Source organism: Phyllopteryx taeniolatus, chromosome 1 (assembly GCF_024500385.1).
Source record: "Phyllopteryx taeniolatus isolate TA_2022b chromosome 1, UOR_Ptae_1.2, whole genome shotgun sequence".
NCBI lineage: Eukaryota > Metazoa > Chordata > Actinopteri > Syngnathiformes > Syngnathidae > Phyllopteryx > Phyllopteryx taeniolatus.
In genome coordinates, this window is record NC_084502.1 from 13,679,070 (window position 1) to 13,697,514 (window position 18,445).

The following is an 18,445-nucleotide window of genomic DNA, read 5'->3' on the forward strand; positions in this document are numbered from 1 at the left end:
GGGGGATCTGCATTTCATATGAGGACTGTGTTTCAAATACACTACCTCCGGCCATTGTTCTACAATAGATGATGTGGTTTCCACCGTCAATAATGGCCAGATAGCTGCAGAGTGAGTTACTCTGGACAATGTTGGCATTAATGAGATCCATTGAAAGTCCAGATGGTGCCTGCAACATGATTTGAAGTGAATGACGTACTGCATACAAAGGTGTGCAGTGGTAGATCAGGTGCGTGGAGAGCATGAGAGCAATAAACAGGCCTGTGTTCTTGGTGTCTGGGAGGAGTCTGCAGGGGTTATGGAAGAGCTGAAGGGCAGATTGTTCATCTGTCAGAGAGCTGGAGGCATTTATGGGTCAAGAGACTTGACGAAACTTGATGCTGCTGAGAACTCCATTCAACAATGTCACTTTATACGCCTGTGTGTCAGATGCACTTTGGTAAACATTTTATTTTTTCCACAAGCATACATAATGCATGGCTGTAATAATTCATGCAAATGCTCATACACGAAATGAGCACAATCACTGTGCGTAAACAGAAGGAAAGACGCATGATGCATCCTCAATAGTGATCAGGACACTGTGTTAACTAGCGTCGTCTGCCTGGTCATGCTTCTGGATCCAGGAGGAGAGTAGATTATTCAAGGCTAAAACTGCAGCTGTGAACCAATGCCCAACCCACACACCCACAGCCACACAGACACACACACATAACACACACACACTTTAAATCCGCCAGCCCCTTTGCTGCCAATGTCGACCCCTCCCTCTTGGGAAATGGAGATGGGTGCTTTTAATGTCTGTTAATCCGGATTACCAAGTAGAAGCAGATCACTTGCATCCATTCTCAGCCCAAAACACCTACTCTGCGCTCTCATCAAATAGCGCCATACAAGCCGAGAAACACGTGAACGGAATGAATATGGCACAAAAGGGAAATGAAGTGGTCATAATATTCCAGCTATTTAGCGAGAGTTAGCAAAAGATGGCTACAGCGAGGAGGTTCACGATGGGGGATTCACTCGGTGGCTCGGAGAAAAAGGCTTGCCTGTCTGGCTCAAAGAGGAAAAGAGAAAGGGCGAGCTGGGGATAGTGGAGGGTGGGGGGAATATTAATGTGAAGGTCGATGTGCTGTCACTTGACACCGCATGGTGGCAGAAGTCCTGGCTGTGAACAATCAAACCAGGAGGGCAAGCTGTCAGGCCAGCAGCAGAGGGCAAACTCGAGCCGAGATGACAAACGCTGGATAAAGACATGCACTGAGACATGACAGATTGCTTGTTCTCAATATAGAGCCTCGGCCATATTGCTTTGGCCCTGCAATGACAACTACCCTCACCCCTGATGCTGCCAGCCCTTCAAGCTATATTTAGAGTGGACGTTCTCCTTAGCAAAGAGGTGCGATATTCTCCAGGTATTGCTCAACAGGCTGCCAAGAAAATATTCCTGGAGGGTTACGGCCAGGGGCGCCATAAGGGAGAGAAAACGTCATGACGATTCGTGACTAATAAGGGCCCTTGAAAATATCATTATACGATGACAAAGTTGCATTTTTAGGAGATTAAAGTTGTATTATTTATCGGAAAGATTGTAATACAGTCATCACAGGGATATATGCCCCAGACCCATCCGCAAGCGGTGAAAATCTGAATTGTTGAGACCATAAAAAAATCCACACACACTTAACACATTTACATTTCTTAAAGCCCACTGCAAATATATATGAACACGAACAAAATTGCCAGCATAAAATGAATCGAAAATACCATATGTATTCTATGTGTGTATTAGGTATGTGTCTTTAAGAGGATGGCATGTGACATCAGCGAGCAGGAGACAGGTTGGCACACGCCCGTCTGCGTGTGAGTGTCTGGCCGTGAGCTGTGGCCAACAGCAACTCCTGACTGAGTGAGAGTGCTCGTTGTGTTGTGTTTGTATGCCAGCGACTGTGGCTCTCGCAAAAGCATTACACGTTTCTGTGACGCAACAGGGATTTGTGTGATAAAGAAGATTCGTTCCACTTAAAAATCTGAGATGTAGCAAGAAACACTAATATCAACCCCTCCCCACCCACACCCACACCCACACCCACACCCATACACAGTGGCGACATCCATCTGAGCCGAGCAACGCTGGCTCTCTCGAGTACGTCGATCATCGGGTAATGTCATTTTCATTTGATGAGACAGCTTATGTTTATTGTTCCATGACTTAATTCTGGTAACATGAGTACGTTATCATTATACCATTTTCTTTTTTTTCTTTCCAGTATGTCCCTAATACTTGTGGACAGGAACGTCTATCGAGCACACGGATGACTGCTTTGAGTGACTAATGCTTCTCAACGAGTGCCTGCAGATGTTTATACTGCAAAGGCTTTCTCTGAACAGCAGCATATGCATCATCTGTACGAATAGGAGCGATCTAGCGCCTCTGTACTCCATGGTGAGTAAGGAGGAACAAAAAAAAGTGGCCCCTGAGCACGGTTCTGTAGTTCAGTTTTCACACATACGTGACATATTCACACTTTTGCGCACAGCAACTTCACCTCCAGTGAAGCCAGTGATGATGAATCCATGTGGCAAGCTCAAATGGGCGGACTCCACGGTAAAAATGTCACCAAGCAGTGTGTGTGCTTGAATGTGTGTGTGTGTGTGTGTGTGTAATTGTGCATACATGACAAGCAGTGATCGGCCTACTCACTGGAAGGAAGGGGGCCGGGAGTCACCGATGCCGCCTGTTCTTTCGAGGGGCGGAGGCAGCTCTGGATGGCTCTCTGTGCACTGCGATCCTCCATCAGAGTGGGCGCTTTCTGCTAGCACCAACTATGAGAGAGACGGACAAAAATAATGACGCGCATAATGATGAGTGAATTTTATACAACGATATGGAGCCCTCACAACATCCGAATCGGTCTCAACTGAAATCTTAAGAAACAGTACATAGACACAGCAGACAGTATTACTCTTGGTATTGTTTGAATGAGTGACATACAGTATTGTACAGATGCAATTTTATATTAAGTATTAGTGCTGTGACATATATACATTAGCACGATATCAAAACAGTTACCTTAGGATATAACCCTCTATCGTTTATATCGCTAGTTTAACATGTGGGGGATTGGGTTAGCGTTGTCGCGTCCAAGACGGTAACAAAACAACAGTCGCCTTGACTAATCGAGTTACCCTCAATCCAACTGTTACACAAATGTAACGGTGGGATTAGGCGTGGGTTAGTTAGCGGGTCATACCTGGAGAGTGACACGCAAAGATGACCTAACAAAAAAGCGACTGTCGCAAGCTCAATTTAATAAGTAGAAGTGTTGATTGGAGACTCTAAATTGCCCGTAGGTGCGAATGGTTGTTTGTTTCGTGTGCCCTGCGATTGGCTGGCGACTGGTTCAGGGTGTACCCCGCCTCCTGCCCGAAGATAGCTGGGATAGCTCCAGCACCCCCGCGAACCTAGCGAGGCTAAGCGGTAGAAGGAAATGGATGAAATGGATGAGTGTGTGCAGCGTGCATGTGCTTCAAGAAAGCACTAATTTGTGACAAGAGTGATTTTCGACACCCTATACCTTGGACACTACACTAACGTATGAACAATAAATGAAGGTTAATGTAGCTGGGGCAACGCTATTACTATAATCATCACCCGCAAATACTTTTTATTTTTTTTTTTTTTTTTTTTTTTTATTATTTTTTTTTTTTTAATGGCACTGCTGGAGGAGGATGGATGTAAACATTGTGCATGACACTACACTACACCAGCATTTTTCCACTGGACATTTGTGTTTCACGTTCATCTTTTATTAATTTTATTGTTTTCTCTATAAAATGTATTTTGTAAATAAATAGAGAGAAAAGAGAAAATTTCCATTATTTTCATGTAGTTTTTAAGGAAAAATACGATATATCGTCATAGGGATATAAAATTCCCCATGTCGGGTTAAAGAATTGCAGTATAAGTATGACGAAAAAAAGTATTTTTTCTTTAACTCTGTTGTAAAGCATACTCTGTTTGGCAGTATTGCACAGATATGCCCAAATGCAGAAATAAAATAACCACAATTCATAAAATGTGACACAGACAGAACCTTTAAAAATATATTTGAGGTTAAAGAATCACAATAACCAGTGACTTGTTGCTCAAAGAGCATTTCAAATACATACACTTAAATCAAATATCAATAAATGAAATCCAAACTAATTGTGATGCCATGTTTAAAAAAAAAAAAAAATCATTTTCATCATCATTATTTTTTTTTTATCACAGGTGTAAACAAAATATGACAACAATGGATGAACAAAACATGAAAAAAACAAAAAACAGCCAAAAGCCACTTGGTAAATTAAATGGGTAGCCTGCTTTACAATTTAGCTCATCAATAATTCAGGCCACAGCTTTAACCTCTATCTTCATCCTTGAATGAGAGTGGAACGGTTAAAATGTAAATCCCTTGCTAACACGATGACAGCTTGATTTAATATGACATCCTTGATTGTCCCCTGGGGACACTCAGGTAATTACACAAAACTGTAAAGCAAATGAAGTTACAGAGTGACAAATAGGTTGCACCAGAGGTAAGAGATCTTGCTTTCGGAGTCAAATTGATCCATTGCTGAACGAATGTTCAATAGAGCTCAACACACCTATATAGTATAGCTGAGCCATGGGATCAAGATGAAGCGTTTAAAAAAAGCTCTGTGGAGGCGTTTACATTTGCATGATCCACACGCGTTCCGTACAACTGCGCCACTTGGAGGCACGCATGCACGCCTCATCAGCTCACTTACCCAGGACACCACTCTGCCATTGAAGCAAGGCAGCTTGGCGTTGTCATCGGAAATCTCTTCTTTGACAACCCTATGGAGCAGGAAAAAAAACACACACACACAAAATCAGGACACCGGCACATTTAAATCATAAAAATGCCATAAACTATGATCCAAAACATGTTATCATTTCACACTCACACTGTACGACATTACCATAAAATGGCTCAGAGACTTTTTTTTTTTTATTTTTATTTTTTTAAATACAGCACTGCCGAAGTGCATGTGACTCATCATAACGTCCACTAACAACCCAGGCTTAATTTAGCACCCAACATACAAATATGTTAGTCCTTCAATCGCAATTAATCGCTTAAATATACTTCCTTGACACCAATTACTACTTTCAAGGCTTTGTCACCATCTAGTGGAATCTTAGAGCATCACAGAAAGAGCACAAACAATGCAAACGTGAGTTTCAACAAATAGCTGAGGGGAGGTTCTTAAGAACAACGCGAATAAGTGAATTTGTTAATAGGCGGTTGTTCCTGACATCAGGGTGATTGTCCTCCTAGCAAGGGGGGCTGCCACAGTCAAACAACCAGGGATGCACCGATACGTTTTTGAGGCCAAACACGAGTACTCGCCGATAATGAGTACCAATACTCGATAATGCCATTACGTCCTGCAATTGTAATGATGACAATGTTTAATTTTACATCAATCACAAATTGTTCAAAAACACAAAACAACTTATCTTGACCATGGCATACAAAAGCTTCATTCAAATGTTACTAAATTACTTTTTCGAGTAAGAAATTGTCATTACTGATATTTTAACATACAACTACATGTTCAACAATATTGCCACGCATTTCAATTAAATGTAGCATGTCATGTTTTATGTTACATCTTTATTATGCATAGCACTTTATTACAGCGGTGGCTGTTTGTTTGAAGCGCACTATAAATAAAGTTGAATTGAGCTGTAACGCAAGACGTTTTAATTATGTGGTGTCTCTGAAAACTAGCGGCACTATGTAAAAGAGATGAAGACAGTAGAAGTAGGAATAGACGGGGTGCCATGTTCGCTGCGTGTGTTAACTACAAAATAAAGTGAGTACAAAAAAAAAATACGAGACTGCTTCTCAAGAATACCACAAGTTATAAAATAAGACTGCAACAGGAAAACTGTAGTGATACTGTAGCAGCCAAACAGTTGTGTTATGTGTACTGTTACTAGAGTTCTGTAATTTACGACTGCGAGGCCATGAAGGTAAAGAGTGATTTGTGATCGGATGAGTAAGTCGGGTGGGCGTGAAGCGAGAAAGAGGAGCGAGAATGTGTGTTGACAGAGATGAAGGCTGACTGTTGAGAAAAACACTCAGATGTTTTTAGGGTGTGATTACGGCACAGTAATTGTTCATTTTCGCAATAAAGAGGTTGCCCACAGCTCGTCCACGTTTCTTCGTCCAATACTTTATCACACCATCACTTATTTTCTCTTCGCTCGACACAGTCACGCCGCTTTGTGATGGGAGCGGCGGTGCAGAGTGAAACTCAGTACTTGCTAATCATCCAATTGGCAATCGCCTAAAAGTGTTGTCATCCATGTTTACCTTAAGTATCTCCACTCGGCTAACACGGCTAACATATGTCTATAGGTAGGAGCGTAAATGTCAGGCTGGTCATGTGGGCTTGGTGTGTTCAACCCCAATTCCAATGAACTTGGGACGTTGTGTTAAACAAATAAAAACAGAATACAATGATTTGCATATCATGTTCAACTTATATTTAATTGAATACACTACAAAGACAAGATATTTAATGTTCAAACTGATAGACTTTATTGTTTTTAGCAAATAATCATTAACTTAGATTTTTATGGCTGCAACACGTTCCAAAAAAGCTGGGACAGGTGGCAAAAAAGACTGAGAAAGTTGAGGAATGCTCATCAAACACCTGTTTGGAACATCCCACAGGTGAACAGGCTCATTGGGAACTGTTGGGTGCCACGATTGGGTAGAAAAGGAGCTTCAGTCATTCACAAGCAAAGATGGGGCGAGGTTCGCCTCTTTGTGAACAAGTGTGTGAGAAAATAGTCAAACAGTTTAAGGGCAATGTTCGTCCATGTACAATTGCAAGGAATTTAGGGATTTCATCATCTACGGTCCATAATATCATCAAAAGGTTCAGAGAATCTGGAGAAATCACTGCATGGAAGCGGCAAGGCCAAAAGTATCCCAAATTGAGATCATGCATTAAAGTTCTCAACTCAACTTTATTTCTAGAGCACTTCAACAAAAGCAGCTGAAATAACATGCTGTACATACAAAATAAATACATTCTAATTATTACTGAATCATTCACAGCGAAACCAAGGAAAGTTCACATTCTACACTTTGTACCGTACATATCTGAACCAAAAGGAATGGGTTCTGCCTTGGCCGAGCCCATGCCCCACCCCTTCACAAAGTTCTGTCAAGAGGTTGAAGCTCTTTTTGTGTTATCCTGCTAGGTACTAAACATAACATCACTCATGATTCTTTCAGGCACTCGCAGCTACCCGATACTTTTAAGCATAACATTTAAAATAAGTCTAGGTTATCACATTGTAATAGCTGAAAGAGCATTGGCACTTTCATTACTGCCTGTAAATTCCACAGCAAAAATACCTTGGAGTTAACCGTTGAACTGCCGGGACAAAGTTCATCGGCAGCCAGTGTCACACCTGCCGGGCACACGGAGATCACGCGAGGAGATAAGCTGGCCAACACATTTACAAACGTGATGATTATCAGTGTCTCTCTGGGAGTCGCAATCTGTGTTTTACGAGGTGCGACAAGTCAGCAGACCCATTTTTGAATAAGGGTCGATTTAAAGTCTCGTGGGTCGTTGCTCATGGAGCAGTGTAAAGGCGAAAATGAGAAATGATTGACAGTCCCCACTGGAAATTCAGTGGGGACTGCCAATCACTGCACACACGCAAAGTGGGTGAACAGCCAGCTAAAGTCATTTTACGAAGGGATTTGCAGTTTTTGAGTCAAAATTAGCATTTTGCACCTCAAAAAAACACATTGAAAAGCAAAACTGCAAATGACAGTTTCACCCCAGAGAGGGTTGTGGAGACGGACGCACGCAGGGGCGTATGGGACACAACCCGCTTGCGTCACTGCTGTGCGGAAGTGAAGTTATTCAGTTGAACGGGCGGGAAGTTGCGACGCGACGCTGAATTGAGAAGAAAGAAAAAAAAAAAAAAGACAGCAAATAGGTGAAAGTGTGGAAGCATTTCATAGTTGATTGAGAGGTGAGCACCCGTTTGTTGTAACGTGGACCTTTCTCTCCGCCGAAGACACTACGTCATGGGGCCTGAGAGATGAAGCTGAAATTAGCTAGATTAACATTAGTCTACTTTACTAATATGACGATAGCCCGGCGGTGCGTTTCGGTTAATTATGAGTGGCGTCGAATGTGTGGGTTTGTTTATTACGAAGCTGACAAGTACAGTGCGCAACCGTAACGTTAATTATAGGTGCTTTTGCTCAGTATAGTCACTGTGTGACAAATGGTCAGTATACTACCATCTGATGACCTGTAAGTGCTAAAACTTTGAGTCAAGTAGGTGAAAAACGTGACAAATGTGGCCAGAGAGAAATAAGAGTAAAATCGGTCATGTACCCGAACAGAGAAGGGTTTTGGTGAAGTGAGATGAAGTCAATATTTGTCTTCTCTTGAGGTTTCTTCATTTCAGTTTGAACAAATTGAACACTTCCAAAACTTAAAAAGTAAAAAGAATATTTTTATTCCTAGTCAGCTGGTCTAAGCGCATAAATGCACAGCCAGCCAACCTAATGTATTAATATGTCACGAAATGCTAAAATGCATAAAATGCATAACGTGAAGATGCACAAAGGCTGTTAATGTTTTTTATTTTTTTTATTTTTTTATTACTGCCTTATCTTTTATCCACAATGTGAATTTAAGAAATACAAACTGTTGGTTATATAAAAAAGGAAAGGATTATTATGAAGCGAAAACATAGTTGTTCTTTAACCAAGCAAAAATATAGTTTATCCAAATACTCGAATGTTGGACAGAATTTTCGGTACGTTACTCAAGTACTAAAATATTTGCTAGCTGCAGTTGTGTTTTTATTGTTTAAGAAAACTGTTGTTTAATAAAACTTTGTGCTTAACCTGCAAAAAAAAATTGCTCTACAAATAAACGATGAGTTATTTCGAGCCTTGATTTGTGTGGGTACACATCTGTGTCTCTTTCTCAACAGACGAAGGCAACAAAGATTCAGAGACGCACGTTTCTTTTTGTAAAAGATGTATTTAGCATGAGTATTTCAAGTCCACGGGTGGCGGAAAAGCCTTCCTCTTGACTTGTTTTGACAGTCGGCAATAGCGTTGCGCCGAAACCTTTAGGAATGAAATGGAACAGCAATGACTGAACACTTCACTCGTCAGATTTTACTTTCTGTCGCAGGCAATAAGCCCGTACAGTGTCGTTTGCAATTTAAAATGTACTGTACAGTTGTACACTGTATGCCCAATTGAATTTTACAGATTAAATCACTCGGTTGCACAACATCTCCGCATGCTATTCTGCTTGAATGTTCACGTCTCTCACACAGTGCTTCTTTTTCAGGCTGTTATGCTTGATCACATATCTTTGGGCGGCACAAATCTGAAGCACAGAATCCATTTGAAATTCCTGGCAAGTGTACTTGAGGAAGTGTACTGAACTTCTCCAAGCGTACGGCGAAAATGCAATGTTGCGGCTGCTGCGCGCAGAGCAACGGGACTCATTGCAAACAAATAAATTGGCGACTCTTCACCGCACACCAAGTGATTGAGCGCCGCACATCTATCAACATGCTGCCATGAAAAAACTCCAACCCTTTATACTGTATCTTGAGGCTCGACATAAAATTTGCTCTACCATACAAATGTTTTATTGGACTACAAAAACATGTCCCGATTGTCAAGAAAGTAACGGATGGCCCCAAAGAAGAGAAAATGGCAAGAATAAGGAGAGAGTGGAAATTTTGAGAAGCTGTTGGCAATGTTCGACCACCTGACCATTGACTGCACCTGCGCATTTCAGCGACAGAGCACCACGTCGGGCCACCATGAGCCAAGGTGTGGTGGCCCAGACAGAACTTGTACTGGCTCCGTATATTCATGATATAATACCTTGGGTTTTAGTGATTCATTCATATTAAGCACCTTTATACTGTGTTATTTAAGCACCTTTAAGAAATTATTAGTACAACTGCTACATTCATGGTGATAAAATTATTCAAATATTTACTGAGCACTGACATTCCATCCATCCATCCATCCATTTTCCACCGCTTATCAGAGGTTGGCTCACGGGGGCAGTAACTTTAGCAGGGACGCCCTGACTTCCCTCTCCCCAGCCACTTCATCCAGCTCTTCCGGGGGGATCCCGAGGGGTTCCCAGGCCAGCCGAAAGAGGGAGTCTCTCCAGCGTGTCCTGGGTCGTCCCCGGGGTCTCCTCCCGGTGGGACGTGCCCGGAACACCTCACCGGGGAGGTGTCGGGGAGGCATCCGAATCAGATGCCCCAGCCACCTCATCTGGCTCCTCTCGATGTGGAGGAGCAGCGGCTCTACTCTGAGATCCTCCCGGATGACCGAGCTTCTCACCCTATTTCTAAGGGAGAGCCCGGACACCCTGCGGAGGAAACTCATTTCGGCCGCTTGCATCCGGGATCTTGTTCTTTCGGTCACGACCCACAGCTCGTGACCATAGGTGAGGGTAGGAACGAAGATCGACCGGTAAATCGAGAGCTTCGCCTTTCGGCTTAACTCCTTTTTTACCACAACGGATCGATACAAAGTCCGCATCACTGCAGACGCTGCACCGATCCGCCTGTCGATCTCCCGTTCCATTCTTCCCTCACTCGTGGAACAAGACCCCAAGATACTTGAACTCCTCCACTTGGGGCAGGAACTCATCCCCGACCTGGAGAGGTCACGCCACCCTTTTCCGACTGAGGACCATGGTCTCGGATTTGGAGGTGTTGATTCTCATCCCGGCTGCTTCACACTCAGCTGTGAACTGCCCCAGTGAGAGTTGGAGGTCACGGCTTGAACAGAACCACATCATCTGCAAAAAGCAGAGATGCTATACTGAGGCCACCAAACCGGATGTGTGTCAACCAGGGCAGCCCCACAACATCCAGAGCCTTTAGGAACTCCGGGCGAATCTTATCCACCCCCGGGGCCTTTCCACCGTGGACCTTTTTAACCACCTCGTTGACCTCAACCCCAGCCATAGGAGAGAACCCAGACTCTGCTTCCTCATGGGATGGCGTGTCAGTGGAATTGAGGAGGCTCACAACGTCCCGAGTCGAGGTCAGCAGCGCCCCATCCCCACTATGCACAGTGTTGATGGTGCACTGACATTCCAACAATGTTTTATTTTGTGTCTTCATGTTATGCACACTATGTACATTATATATTCATATATATTTAAATGCATATTGTAAAATATTGGCCGGTTGGTGGGAGGCTAAACTTAGGGGAGCATTGTGTGCGTTTGTGTAGGTGTGTGTGTGTAATGATTTTGATTTACCTTTAATTACCATTTTGTACATTTGTGATTATCTGTATGTGTGTTGAAAGGACCCTCTTTAAAATGAGATGATGCATCCCAAGAGGATATCCTTGAAAGAAATAAGTAAACACCGGTAAATAAAGAAATTATTCACAACATACTTCTTTTTTTTTTTTTAAATATACAAAGGCAGCGTTCCCCAAACTTTTTACCGCCTTTGACCGTTTTCATGGGAAGACATTTTTGGCCATTTACTCCATAGAGATAAATGAGCACGTTTTTACGTTATCTATGATTCACACACGTGCAGTATTGTGCCACAAATCCTAAAAGTGTTATGACAGTGCTGTAAAGTGTCATGGTTTGGTTGGCGCACGTCCCCAAAAAGGCCATTTTCTTCCGACACAAAAAACTCCATTTCTCCAGCGGAACTCATAATCCGATTTTCTAAATTGTTGATACGTTATACTCCGGTTCAAGTGGCCAGTCCAAACAGACTCAGCATTTTGACAGAGTGTCATTCTTGGGAAGAATATTGTCATGTTGCTAATTGTGGGGGGCACAAATTCTTTTAGAGTAGTGACAAGGTGGTAGAGGATTTACCCAAGTCAGAACAGCCTTCCGTGCTAAAGACAGCTGTGAAGCAGATGGTGCAGCTTGAGCGCAGATGATAGCGGAGGAGCTCTGCCTGAGTCAGTGCGGAACATCTCGGTGCAGGAGCTGTGGTTGTGCAAGGTTAGCGCCAAGATGGTTTTAGGCTGCGAATTTTCAACAACAGCTGGACTTCTCACACTGAGACGTAAGAAAGGAGAAAACGTGACTCGCGAGCGGTGGCCGGTCTCTGGCATTACACTTTTGTACTGGCGAGAACTTCCCTGCCACTGACACGATTCGTCATGCTAGTTGTGTGCTGCCGCCGAGGGAGTGGAGATACCGCAGCCTTTGTGGCTTGTGGACGTGGCGGCCACAGAGTTAGCTGCTGTGTCCTCATCCACCTCAGGGAAAGGAAAAGTGGAGCGACGGCTGATTTTGTTGGAAGTGTTTTCCTCCTCTCTCGCAAGCCGCATTAGCAGCTGTTAGGCCACTTGTCACAATAAACAAAATATCGGCTATTCTAATTGATTCCACCGTTTAGCGGAATGAATGTGTTTGTGAATGGATTAACCCTTCAAATACGTGTCACAAAAACACATATGCAGCTTCACTAAATAAATTCAATCAATTCAGAACATAACATGTTTAGATTTAACGAAACAGACACGATTATGCAACACATGTAAATTCAGCCTTTATCCGATACCCGGAGCAGATTATTTTTTAACTCGCACAAACAGTGCACTAACTCAAGCAGTGAATCTTGTTGACAGAAGCTTGTGGCTCACATGTGACATCTTAAATTGGCAACAACAGATTTCACAGAATATTCCACAGCTGGGAATATTTGTGTAGCTGTGGGGCAGAATTAGACAGTTTGTTTGTGCTTTCGGAGACAAACACAGGCCGGGTGTCTATAACCTCAAGGAGACAGCAGGCAGGAGAAGCAACAAAATTTAAAGTCGAAGACAAATACATTTGAGACTCTGTTGACTGTAACTTTATGACACGCTATCAGAACGTTCAAGGAGGTCAAATTTAGGACCTTTTTTAAGGCCACTTCGACGAAATGTAAGACCTTTCAATCACTAATTACATATTATTGTATATATTCAATGTGCTACTGCAGTGGTGGCCAACCAGTCAGAAATCAAGAGCCGCATCATACACGTGAACATCATTGGGCTTTTGAAAATGCAGCCATCGTTTCTTTCAGACCAATTCCACGAGTCATGTCTTTTAATGGCACAGTACCAAGACGTTCTTCTCTTATCAAACAATCGTTTGACAGAGTCCGTGTAAATATTGCCAATTGAGGCTTGTCTTGCATGTCACAACTCTCATCTCATGCAGCACGAAAACACTCACATGATTGGAGGTCAGAGTGCAACTGTGATTTAATTGCCGTGCTAATGTCCGATATTCTCTGTTCAACAGTGTGGCGGGACAGTTGAAGGTCTGATACCATTCGTTTAAGTTTACGTTTTCAGGACACAAGATTTCAGCAACCCCTAATGATGACGACAAACAATGGACTTCGTTTTCCCTTGCCCGGACGCGGGCCACCGGGGCCCCCCACTGGAGCCAGGCCTGGTGGTGGGGCTCGAAGGCGAGCGCCTGGTGGCCGGGCCTGCACCCATGGGGCCCGGCCGGGCACAGCCCGAAAGGGTAACGTGGGTCCCCCTTCCCATGGGCTCACCACCTGTGGGAGGGGCCATAGGGGTCGGGTGCAGTGTGAGCTGGGCGGTGGCCGAAGGCGGGGACCTTGGCGATCCGATCCCCGGCTACAGAAGCTGGCTCTAGGGACGTGGAATGTCACCTCTCTGGCAGGGAAGGAGCCCGAGCTGGTGTGTGAGGTCGAGAAGTTCCGACTCGATATAGTCGGACTCGCCTCCACACACACCTTGGGCTCTGGTACCAGTCCTCTCGAGAGGGGTTGGACTCTCTTCCACTCTGGAGTTGCCCGTGGTGAGAGGCGCCGAGCAGGTGTGGGTATACTTATTGCCCCCCGGCTCGGCGCCTGTACGTTGGGGTTCACCCCGGTGGACGAGAGGGTAGCCTCCCTCCGCCTTCGGGTGGGGGGACGGGTCCTGACTGTTGTTTGTGCCTATGCACCAAACAGCAGTTCAGAGTACCCGCCCTTTTTGGAGTTCTTGGAGGGGGAGCTGGAGAGCGCTCCCGCTGGGGACTCCATTGTTCTGTTGGGGGACTTCAATGCTCACGTGGGCAATGACAGTGAGACCTGGAAGGGCGCGATTGGGAGGAACGGCCCCCCCGATCAGAACCCGAGCGGTGTTCTGTTATTGGACTTCTGTGCTCGTCACGGATTGTCCATAACGAACACCATGTTCAAGCATAAGGGTGTCAACACGTGCACTTGGCACCAGGACACCCTAGGTCGCAGTTCGATGATCGACTTTGTGGTCGTGTCATCGGACTTGCGGCCGCATGTCTTGGACACTCGGGTGAAGAGAGGGGCGGAGCTGTCAACTGATCACCACCTGGTGGTGAGTTGGCTCCGATGGTGGGTGAAGATGCCGGTCCGACGTGGCAGGCCCAAACGTATTGTGAGGGTCTGCAGAATCCCCTGTCAGAAGGAGTTTCAACTCCCACCTCCGACAGAACTTTGCTCATGTTCCGGGGGAGGCGGGGGACATCGAGTCCGAGTGGACCATGTTCCGCGCCTCCATTGCTGAGGCGGCCGACCGGAGCTGTGGCCGTAAGGTGGTCGGTGCCTGTCGTGGCGGCAATCCCCGAACCCGTTGGTGGACATCAACGGTGAGGGATGCCGTCAAGCTGAAGAAGGAGTTATATCGGGCCTTTTTGGCCTGTGGGACTCCTGAGGCAGCTGATGGGTACCGGCTGGCCAAGCGGAATGCAGCTCTGGTGGCCGCTGAAGCAAAAACCCGGGCATGGGAGGAGTTCGGTGAGGCCATGGAGAAAGACGGCTTCGAGGAAATTCTGGTCCACCATCCGACGTCTCAGGAGAGGAAAGCAGTGCACCACCAACACTGTGTATAGTGGGGATGGGGCGCTGCTGACCTCGACTCGGGACGTTGTGAGTCGGTGGGGAGAATACTTCGAAGACCTCCTCAATTCCACCGACACCCCTTCCCATGGGGAAGCAGAGTGTGGGTTCTCTGAGGCGGGCTCTCCTATCTCTGGGTTTGAGGTCACCGAGGTAGTTAAAAAGCTCCTCGGTGGCAGGGCTCCGGGGGTGGATGAGATTCGCCCGGAGTTCCTAAAGGCTCTGGATGTTGTGGGGCTGTCCTGGTTGACACGCCTCTGCATCATCGCGTGGACATCGGGGACAGTGCCTCTGGATTGGCAGACTGGGGTGGTGGTCCCCCTTTTTAAGAAGGGGGACCGGAGGGTGTGTTCCAACTACAGGGGGATCACACTGCTCAGCCTCCCTGGTAAGGTCTATTCAGGGGTGCTGGAGAGGAGGGTCCGTCGGGAAGTCGAATCTCAGATTCAGGAGGAGCAGTGTGGTTTTCGTCCTGGCCGTGGAACAGTGGACCAGCTCTACACCCTCGGCAGGGTCCTCGAGGGTGCATGGGAGTTTGCCCAACCAGTCTACATGTGTTTTGTGGACTTGGAGAAGGCGTTCGACCGTGTCCCTCGGGGAGTCCTGTGGAGAGTGCTTCGGGAGTATGGGGTACCGAACCCCCTGATACGGGCTGTTCGGTCCCTGTACGACCGGAGTCAGAGTTTGGTCCGCATATCCGGCAGTAAGTCGGACTCGTTCCCGGTGAGGGTTGGACTCCGCCAAGGGTGCCCTTTGTCGCAGTTATTCTGTTCATAACTTTTATGGACAGAATTTCTAGGCGCAGCCGAGGCGTAGAGGGGGTCCGGTTTGGTGGCCTCAGTATTGCATCTCTGCTTTTTGCAGATGATGTGGTTCTGTTGGCTTCATCAAGCCGTGACCTCCAACTCTCATTGGAGCAGTTCGCAGCAGAGTGTGAAGCGGCTGGGATGAGAATCAGCACCTCCAAATCTGAGACCATGGTCCTCAGTCGGAAAAGGGTGGCATGCCATCTCCAGGTCGGGGATGAGATCCTGCCCCAAGAGGAGGAATTCAAGTATCTTGGGGTCTTGTTCACGAGTGAGGGAAGAATGGAACGGGAGATCGACAGGCGGATCGGTGCAGCGTCTGCAGTGAAGCGGACTTTGTATCGGTCCGTTGTGGTAAAGAAAGAGCTAAGCCGAAAGGCGAAGCTCTCAATTTACCGGTCGATCTTCGTTCCTACCCTCACCTGAGGTCATGAGCTGTGGGTCGTGACCGAAAGAACAAGATCCCGGATACAAGCGGCCGAAATGAGTTTCCTCCACAGGGTGTCCGGGCTCTCCCTTAGAGATAGGGTGAGAAGCTCGGTCATCCGGGAGGATCTCAGAGTAGAGCCGCTGCTCCTCCGCATTGAGAGGAGCCAGATGAGGTGGCTGGGGCAGCTGATTCGGATGCCTCCCGGACACCTCCCTGGTGAGGTGTTCCGGGCATGTCCCACCGGGAGGAGACCCCGGGGACGACCCAGGACACGCTGGAGAGACTCCCTCTTTCGGCTGGCCTGGGAACCCCTCGGGATCCCCCCGGAAGAGCTGGATGAAGTGGCTGGGGAGAGGGAAGTCTGGGCGTCCCTGCTGAAGCTACTGCCCCCGCGACCCGACCCGGATAAGCGGTAGAGAATGGATGGATGGAAGATTTCAGCGACGTCACCGAGGCATTTTTAATAAATTCCCCTTCGTTGTATGGCTTTTTGGCCCTTGCAATGTTCCAAGCCAGTTGATATGATGCAAGCCTGACAGTCTCTGGATGCTTCATTATTTTTGGGATAAACTGCACCTGCTTTTTCATCTGATTTTGTGACTGCGAAGTTCAGTCCCTTTCGGAAATACCAGATCGATGTTAGCGTAGAGTGAGCTGAAGTGTCGCTGAAGATTTGAACCTTTGAAATGCGATAAAGACGCCTGACACAAAAGGCAGAGTGGCTTGCCGTTGCGCTCGACAAAAAAATGTGAGCTCTCCCACTTTGGTAAAAACGTCCTGTGTTCATCCACATATTTTCGTTTAACTGTCCATTTTTTTCCCTGCCATTTTAAGAGCAAATTTGACAAATTATTTTCTCGAAAGATCGCGATCCGACTGGGAAACTTTGAGCTATTTTCATTCAATGCGCGTGCCAGTTTTGCGAAAATAATGTAATGAACTCCAGCAAAGCGCGCACACAAATACCGTAAGGAACTCAAGCAAAGTCCGCACGCACGTTAAAAAACCTAAAGTTGGATATGCTTTCATGCCGTCATAAGAGCCGCATGAAAACGGGCAAAGAGCCGCATGCGGCTCGAGAGCCGCGGGTTCGCCACCCCTGTACTACTGTAGGGCAGAATCCTCGAATCACCAAAATCACAACTTTTCAGGAAATCAGAAAAACGCCAACCTTTTTGAGTTACCAAACAGAGCCTCGTACAAATTGGTATGATACCTCATGTCGCTATTGACCACCCCCAAATAATGTTCAACTCGCAAAAAACAACCCCAAAAAAAAACAACTCAAAATCGCTAATTTATAACACTCATTAATTCAAACGGTATGGACACGCCACCGCCATCAAACAAGTCTGCGCTCAGGTCGACACTCAAAGGATTGAATATAGTTACATCATCTTCCCAAATTCGTTTTCAAAGATCGAGTGTAATCAGCGGATATTTATCTGCACACAAACTCACCTTCGTGGCTGCCGCATTTCCTTTCGCAACGCAATTTTTATCAAAACATACCTACTCAAATGTATCCAAGCGACAGTAACTATTTGTCGAAATCATCCAGACTTTCAATCTTGAGGTGACATCATGCCGCAAGGAAGTGGAGGTTCATTGTGTTTTGTTCTCAAGCTATTTTCAACACTATAAATTGGTTCATAATGTGTAAAAACAACAGAAGATGTGGGTAAAGACCAATCGTATTGGTTTGTGAAACAATATTAAATTTACCATATTTGTACATACAGGTTGTCCGCTCCACAGTGATATATATCAAACTTCTTGAGTGACTGCAGACTAATCCGTCAAAGCCCAATACGAATATTTACAAAGCAACGTTCATTGTCTGTGGCTTTTTCAAAGACCTTAGAACAAGAGATCCAACGATTACGTGTTCTTTTTAAGGGATAATTTAGGCCTTCATTTTGAGTGGTTAAAGATCTGTGGACTCCCTTTATGAGGCCTACAAATAAGGGCTGCAAATAACAATTATTTCAAAAATCAATCTGCATATTATTTTGGGGATTAATCGATGAATTGGATTTTTTTAAAAAGTAGTTTTTTCTAATTTCCATCCCTTGATTCCAAAACAGGACATTATTTCATATTGACAATGCAGAAAATGCACAAACAAATTGATTACGATTCAGTTACTGGTTTGGTTCGTAACATATCAGGAATATGTAAAAATGTTGATCATTGTTTTCCAAAGTAAAAGCACATGTTTGC

The 18,445-nt window shown here is 45.4% G+C and overlaps 1 protein-coding gene across 1 annotated transcript in view; it reads right to left on the minus strand.

The window, feature by feature from the left end:
* The window catches only part of LOC133478066 (segment polarity protein dishevelled homolog DVL-1-like), a 39,647-nt gene that overhangs the window by 16,052 nt on the left and 5,150 nt on the right, over positions 1–18,445 (minus strand). Inside the window, exons 2-3 of the mRNA XM_061773628.1 lie at positions 4,798–4,867; positions 2,705–2,826 (exon numbers count right to left, since the gene is read on the minus strand). Coding sequence (XP_061629612.1) covers positions 2,705–2,826; positions 4,798–4,867 — 192 coding nt within the window. The remainder of the gene's footprint in view (positions 1–2,704; positions 2,827–4,797; positions 4,868–18,445) is intronic.